This window comes from Dryobates pubescens, chromosome Z (assembly GCF_014839835.1).
Source record: "Dryobates pubescens isolate bDryPub1 chromosome Z, bDryPub1.pri, whole genome shotgun sequence".
NCBI classification, from domain to species: domain Eukaryota; kingdom Metazoa; phylum Chordata; class Aves; order Piciformes; family Picidae; genus Dryobates; species Dryobates pubescens.
Genome location: NC_071657.1, coordinates 41,097,438 through 41,105,263, shown reverse-complemented (window position 1 = coordinate 41,105,263; position 7,826 = coordinate 41,097,438). Strand labels below are relative to the sequence as shown.

At 48.7% G+C, this 7,826-nt stretch overlaps 1 protein-coding gene across 1 annotated transcript in view; it reads left to right on the top strand.

The window, feature by feature from the left end:
* Window positions 1–4,014: 4,014 nt before the first annotated feature.
* RNF38 (ring finger protein 38) overlaps window positions 4,015–7,826 on the top strand; it is a 105,875-nt gene continuing 102,063 nt past the window's right edge. The window contains exon 1 of the mRNA XM_054178294.1: window positions 4,015–4,698. Within this exon, the coding sequence (XP_054034269.1) occupies window positions 4,167–4,698 (532 nt within the window). The 5' untranslated portion in view covers window positions 4,015–4,166. The remainder of the gene's footprint in view (window positions 4,699–7,826) is intronic.

Sequence of the window (7,826 nt, the reverse complement as noted above, 5' to 3'; positions counted from 1 at the left end):
TCATGATCCAATTTTCTGACCATCCTTTAGAGTAAAGGTTTCCTCAGCTGCTCCTCATTAAGACTTATTCTCAAGACCCTTCACCAGTGTCAGTGACTGTAGTGGGTTGAAGGGCCGATCCTCCCTTTCCTCCTACCACGGGCAGAAAAGAAATGAGACTCAGACAAATGGATTGCAGAAGTGGTGGAAATTTAAATGGAAAAGCAGTGAATATTTTACAGAGAACCACAAACACAGTGACAAAAGAGATCCCAAAGCATACCCAAAAGCATCCCAACACTTCCCTCTCCCTACCTGAGGGTACACTCAAAACCCCCAGGGCTCTTTCTTCCTCCCCCCCCTGCCCCTTCCACTGTTAGGCTGATCTCCACTGGCCAGATCTGAGACTGCCCTTCCCCCTTCCCTCCTGGCCTTGGGCCTAGCCAGGCCCCAAGAGGCCTCAAAGGTGACCCCCCCTCCATTACCAGGTAGGGACTATCTCCATAGGAGCAGTGAGGGAAGAAAGAGGAAGTGCAGGACTCTGCAGGTGGTTTTACATGCGAGAAGGGCATTATGGGATGAAACACGTACCTTCCCGTGTCCACCTACTGGGCTGGACCCTTGGGACACTGGAGGTGTGTCTTATGTGGCACAGCAGGGGGGCAGCCAGCCTGAAGCACCACAGTGACCTTCTCTAGATCTGCTCCATCACCTCAGTGTCTCTTATACACAGGATTCAAGGTGCAGCCTTACCAGTTCTGAGTAGTGAGATAATCACCTCTATAGTCCTGCTGGCCACACTATTCCTAATGCAGATCAGGATGCTGTTGGCCTTCTTGGCCACCTGAGCACACTGCTGGTTCAGATGGCTGTCAATTGAAACCCCCAGGTCTTTCCCTGCTGGGCAGCTTTCCAATTGCTCTACCCCAAGCTTGTAGCATTGAGTGGGGGTGTTGCAACCCAAGTGCAGGGCCCAGCACTTGGCCTTGTGGAAGTCTGTACGATTGGCCTCAGCCCAGCAACCCAGCCTGCCCAGGCTCCGCTGTAGATACAGACTTCTGACCTTCAAGCTGATGGCACTCCCAACCAACTTGGTATCATCTGCAAACTTAGTGAGGGTGCTTCTCAATCTCCTTGCCATGATCATTGATAAAGATACTAAATAGGATTGGCCCCACCACTGAGCCATGAGGAATACCACTTGTGACCGCTCATAAACTGGATTTAACTCCATTCATTACCATTCTCTCAGCCTGCCCATCAAGCCAGTGTTAGGTTCAGCAGAGTGTATATCCAACCAGACTTAGGGCAGCCATTTTTACCCTGAGGATGATGTGAGGAACAGTATAAAAGACTTTACAGAAGTCCAGGTAAATAACATCCACAGCCTTTCCCTTATGCATCTAGTGGATCTCCTTGTTATGGAAGGAGATAAGGTTTGTCAAACAGGATCTGCCCTTCTTGAACACATGCTGACTGAGCCTGATTGCCTGATTGTGCTGTATGTTGCATGATATGGTATCAGAATGATTTACTCTATGACCTTCCCTGGCATCGAGGTCAGACTGTAGTTCCTTGGGTCCTCCTCCTGGCTGTTCTTGTAGATGGGCATCACATTTTCTAATTTTCAGCCCATTGGGACTTCACTGCTTAGCTAGGACTGATGATAAATCACAAAGAGTGGCTTAGTAAGCATATCTGCCAACTCCTTGGGTATGTTTCTGTTTAAAGAAATCAGTTAAGGTAACAGTTGTGTTAAATCTCAAACAGAGAAAACTTTTAAGTACCTGAAGACCTTAAGCAGATCTGAAGAAGGCTTTCTGCCAAAAGCTTGTCTGTTTTCCAAATGTGGTAATTACCCTAGAAATGTATTAGGCTAAAGGTATTATTTCTTCCTGTCCCTCTAGGGTTGGAAAATAATCTCAATCTAGGTCTTCTAATGATATTATCTTATAAAGACTTGATTTAAATTCTGAACAAACAGGAAAATGGAACTCCTTACCTCCAGAACTAAATGAATTGAAATGCATCAGAACTGTCAGGTTACATGGCTGCAAGACTGCTGACCCATACTGCAAAAAACCCAAGCCTTCCTTACAGACACCCTGCATCTTGAGTGCATGTTAGATCAGGCAACTATTGTTGAGGTAGCTTCATATTGCAGAAACATCTGTTCTTTGCTTAGGTCTGGAAGACAATCTAGGTGCAAAAAAAGTTAGAAGGATTGTTTTAGATGAAGGACTGAAGCTATTTTCACACTTTTTAATGTAGGATGAAAATCCTTCAGTATTCAAATCTCCAAAGTTTGGAGGGGTCACAAAAAAGGAAGTCTGTGCTACAGTGCAGTCTTATGTAATATCTTCAGTATGGGAGTAGTTTTAAAGCACCTTCCTTCTAGGAAGAGAGTAAAACATGATCATCATGAAGCAACAGTGGCTCTGTTCCATCCTTTTTACCAACTGCATATTGCCAGGAGCTTCATGCAGGCTAAATGTTCTTGCCTTACTGCAGCAACCGGAAAGAGGTGTACACAGGATCATAACATAGGATGGTTGACATTTTTTCCTTGGTCAGGGCTGGATAGATGAAGGGCTAACTCCAAGCAAACAAATTGAGAAAGGCTTTCAATGGCCCTATATAATTGCTGGAACACATGAATCATGCAAGCAGTAGGCTACAGATTCCACAGGCGCTAGCCCTCTGAGGATTCATGGTCACCTTTTACAATACTAGATGAAAACCTCAATTAAATTACATGAAGGAGCAAGAGGAAAGTTGTGCAGCATGATTTGCAGAAACCTCTCTCACTTACAGCATTGAATACAAAGTGTGACTGCTGTGATGTGCAAAATTTAATGAATATTCAGTTTGCACATTTCATGCACATAGAATTATTTTTCCACTGATCACAGCAAATGTATCCATCTAGGTAGTAAATTTTGGTATGCAGCAATTTTTCTTTGGTTACGTATGCATCCACTTTCCTGTTCTTTTACTCTTCCTGAAATATACACCCAGCTGGATTGGCTCAGCAAACACAGCTGTTTACAGGACAGAAGAGGCAAACACACATGTACAGAGAGGCATTTTCATTACCTTATGAGAAATCGTTAAGCTGCATTACTAGTATAGTCTTATGCAAAATAATTAGCTTGAAAAATGCCTTTTATCTGACAGCAAAGCAATATACTACCCTTTCTTTTACAAATTAAGGCATCTGCCGACACCTGTTTTGTCGCATAAGTGCACTTTCAGCAGCCTCTATCGGCCGTGCGCTACTCACGCTTTCCAAGCGGACAGCAAAGCGCGACCGCTGGTGGTCCGCGCACCCACACCTATAAGGGATGCCTCCACCCAGACAGCCCTGACCGTCCGGCGCCGGGAAGGAAACTGCCGCTTTCAGTCCCGCCCATGCTGCCCCCTCCTGGGCTGCCTCTGTGCAGCGCCTACGTGCCACCGGGCCGAGCGCAGCCCCTGCAATCGCCCGGCCGTCAGATCGATCGCGGACTGGCCCCCTCTGCGTTCTCTTGGTCGTCCGCCAGGCAGTACCGTGCCATTTCCCTGGGCGCGGCTACGAGCCCTACAGCGGTGAAGGACGCGCGGCAGTCTCCGTGCGCAGCGGCCCGCACAGAACGCGAGACAGGACGAGGATGATTCCGGGCTCTGCGCAGAGAGTCTGCTCAAGGCGGGGTGACACCCGCTAGGCTACGGGAAGCCCGGCTGATCGCGGCGCAGGCACTACTCGCCCTCCTCGCCTGGCCGAAGGGACGGCGGGGGAACCGCCACAATAAAAGGCGGCATGCTGCTGCACCGGTGTCTTCATGGGTCGTCACGACTTCTGGCAGCACCGCTGTGAGCGACCCTGGGGAGGCGCCGGGCCGCCGGCGGAGCGCTGAACGCTCTCGCTCAGCGGTCTGCTGAGGCTTGGACGGGGCGGAGGGAGGAAGCGAGAAGGTAGATTTCCTCCTCTTGGCAAGAGAGCTGGGCACCTGCGGTTTTTTTACCGGAATAGCCGACGTGACTCGGCATCGGCCTCTCCTGCCCGGCTAAGGGCTGCGCCCCAGCTGGGGGCTCCCCACATTGCCCATGACCCTTACTGGCCCTCACGGGTGCTGACCGCTCATCTGTCCCTGCGGAGAGGCTGCTCTCGGGAAGGTGGCGTCGCCGGCTGGCCGGAGGCGGGAGCGATGCAGGTCGCCAGCCGCTCAGCGCCCCGCGGGACGCAGTCCGACGCCTCCTTCCTGCCCCCGACTCGCCGTTGGGACCACGTCGCCGCTCTGCGCAGCGAAGAAAGCAGCGTCGAGCGGCACCAGCTTTTCCGCCAGGCCGGCGAGGTGGGCCGCCACGGCAGATGGGTGGCTTCTTCCGCCGCCCCCTTCCTGCCTTCCTACCCTTCCTCCCCTCCACCGCCCCCCGCCTCCTCCGCTGCCTCCTCCCCTGCTGCCGAGGCCGTCACCGCCTTCACCACCCCCTCAGCTGCCTGCCTCCTCCTGGCGACCCCGTGGGGGCACGCACGCTCCCGTTCCGGCTTTCCCGGACTCGCCATGAACGGCGGAGCTGCTCGCTTACCGCCACCCCCCGCCCACTGTCCACCGCCGCCGCCGCCGCCCCTCCACGGGCCGAGCCTTCCGGAGCCGGGAGCGCGCATCCAGGGCCAAGTTAGCCCCGCCGGGCACGGCGCAACCCGCGCCGCCCTGGGCGCCAGAGGGCCACCACCAGGTGAGCGGGAAAAGGGCTCCGGGGAGGGAGGATACATTCGGCGTCCCACCGCAGCCCAGCAGCGCGGCTGGTGCGGAGAGTCTCGAAGTTCTCCGCAGCGCCAGGAGTTGCGGCTGCCTCAGGGGACGGGAGGGAGGAGAAGATCCCACCAGTCACACCAAACCGAGGCATGTTGCAGCGGCTGTCGACAGGCTGTGAGTCGCCCGGCTAGCCATAGGGTGCCTAGGCCACCCTGCGCGTCCGTCGGTGACCGGCGCGGCTGTGCCTTTTTTGCCACCGGTCGCGATGCGGCGTTGTGTAGCAAGGGCGGCGCGCCGTACTGGGGCTGTTGCCTTCGGTCGTCGTACTTCCCCAGCACTTACCTGCCCCGCGCCCTCGTCTGTCGGCCGCTGGCGAGGTTGCGCTGCAATGGGCGTCGATGTTTGCTCGGCGGCAGTGGCCGTTTTTCATGAGAGGTGCACTCTGCGCCGGGCCGTGCCCGCCCTCCCTCATCCTTGCAGCAGTCCCCGTCTTGCAGCGTGCCCTCAGCCTCTGTGGATTTCGCTCCTGAATCAGCCAGTTTGCAGTCACCTCAAGTTCTTGCATGTAGCACCAGAATGCTTTGAAAGTCAGACTGCCTCAGTGGAAACCCCTCCTGAGTGCCTTCAGTGCCCTCAACTGCTGCCCTTTAAAGGTATTCTTGAGTTTTCTGTTGAAACAGCTTGCAGCAGAATCTTCTCAGTGGAACTGGTTTGGGGCATATGGTTCACTTGTCCTGGAGCTATGATGTATTCAGGGCTACAGTCCCAACATCTGGGTTGATGTGCTTGCTTTTTGTCAGACACCAGAGCTGCTTCCAAGACTGCAATGAAGCTTCGCACACACTTAAATTCATACGAGGGCCTGATTGGGGTGTTAAACTTTTCCCTAAGCTGTTTTTATGAATGGCAGCAAAAATATTGATGTATAGATGAAGTTAGTAATTAGGAAGTGGTGTGGGAGAAGGACAGAAAACAGTGCATTAGGTTTTGGGCCTGGAGAGTGAAGAAATGAGATACCTAATTACTTTTCTCTTTGAAACAACTTTGTGATGCGTATGTCTGGAGGACTTACCTCAGTGTTTGCAGGAGTCTGCAGTATAGGTGTTTATAGTGATGGAAATACCGCTTTGAAATGAAGTAGGTTTCACAGACAAGTTCCCCGTGAAATTTGTTGTTGAAGGATTACAATGTAAAAAGATGAGGAAGTACTTGAATTTTTCACTTTCAACTGTAGTACAGTGCTCAAAAATAGCCTTTTCCTATATATTGAAATCACAGTGCACATGGGGAAGTTCAGTCTTTCCTGTCTAGCTATTTGGGCCTTCCAAATAATGTATATAGGTGAAAAATAATTCTTCCAGTAGAGATGATCTGAAAATAGAGGGTTTAATTCATGAAACTGTATTTCAACTGTTTGGTTTTTTTTGACTAAAAATGCTTTGACATTTTTGGTGTACATGAGAACCTTGTCTTAAAGCCTCATCTCAAAACCTTTCCTAACCTTCGCACACTGTTAATAATCTAACAGATTTGTGGAGTGTTACTAATGAGAGATAGAAACTTTAAGACTTCCTATGATTTGGAAAATCTTGGAGAAAAGAGCTATAACCTTTATCATATAAAGAACTCATCACAGGCCTAGTGTACAAAGACCTTACTGTTGGAGTAGGAAATGTTGATGTTTTGCTTCTCCAAGACAGGAAGGGGCTATTTGGCTTTGTACTGAAGTTCCAGTATTCACGAGCACAGATCCTTTGTTTTAAAGTCCTGTGCTTGATACTGACTGGGATAGTCAGAAACAGTTTGCTCAAAAGAGCTCTTTAGATGCCCAAGTTAAGTGATTAAGTTTCACTATATACTTAAGATGTTAGTCATGGTCTCAAAAATACATAAAATATTTTCATTTAATGTGATGTCTGATTCATCTTCCAATTTTGACATAACGGCTCATAATTTACAGAAAATTCCATGAGATTTCTAAATTAGGGGTGAGAAATACTTTTTTTCTCCAAAGGGGAAGGCTGTTACTCTGATTTTGTGAAAGTCTGCTTGTTTGATTAAATAATTTCCTCCAGAGGGAAAAATAGCACTCTGGCCTCAGGGCCAAACTGGATTGTTTTGCTGAGCACCCTGGTAGTTGTGTTCTTGAAAGCAGTCTCCTTTTGGTGGTCCTAATATATTAACTTCTGATAAAAAAGAGAACACAAACAAACCCTGTGTGGTGATCTGGGCTTTAAATATTAGGAGTTCGTCTAATTACTATAGTTTAAAAATGAGATCGAGAGAATGTTTACTATTTCTTTACCTCCAGCAGGAAAGCATTTAGTGGTATCTGGTTCTTTTTGTTGTTGTTTCTTTTGTTGTTTCTTTTGTATTTTTCTCCCAAACAGAGAGTGCCAATAGAATTGAGAGTCTCTAATCATGGCTTTCAAGTTAGTGAAAGAGTATTGGACTCAGAAATACTGCACTGAAGAGCTGATTCTTTAATTCAGGAAATTGAGCTTGGTCTCAGGAGGCACCTCACCTTCCATGAAGTACTTTGCCTCTGCCAGGGTACATGAATCTTCTCAGTGAAATAGAGAAGCCCCCCTAGAGGCAAGATTGTCATCTAGGAAAAGAAACTTGTGCCAGTTGTGGAAATTCTTAGACCTTTTCTGTTTTACTGTTTCTTGTCAGGTCTTTATTAGCAGTCATAGCTTTTGCAGCATGTGGGAAGATAGTTTTTGGAAGTTGTGATACACTTAAGATACCAATGTGATGTTTTCAGCTGGTGGAAACAACATTTAAGCATCTTTGTTATGCATATCAGCTTTTTGGATGTCATCTGGTAAACTTTGCTAAATATGTTTAGTCTTGCTTGGCCTTCTTGCCTTGCAGACAGTTCAGCTAGCATAAATTTAAAACTAAAATTACTGATTAATGTGCACATAAGGCTACGCCTCTTCAGAAAATATTGTTGAGGAGTAATGAGAGGTTCTTATTTAGGCAGGTAGCTAGGCATCTGCCAAATCTTTGAACGTGCAAAGATTGATCTTTTGTATGTATCTTTTGAGTGCCAGTTTTCAAACATATGCATAACTGGATTGTGAGGGGATGGCTTTGTTTGCA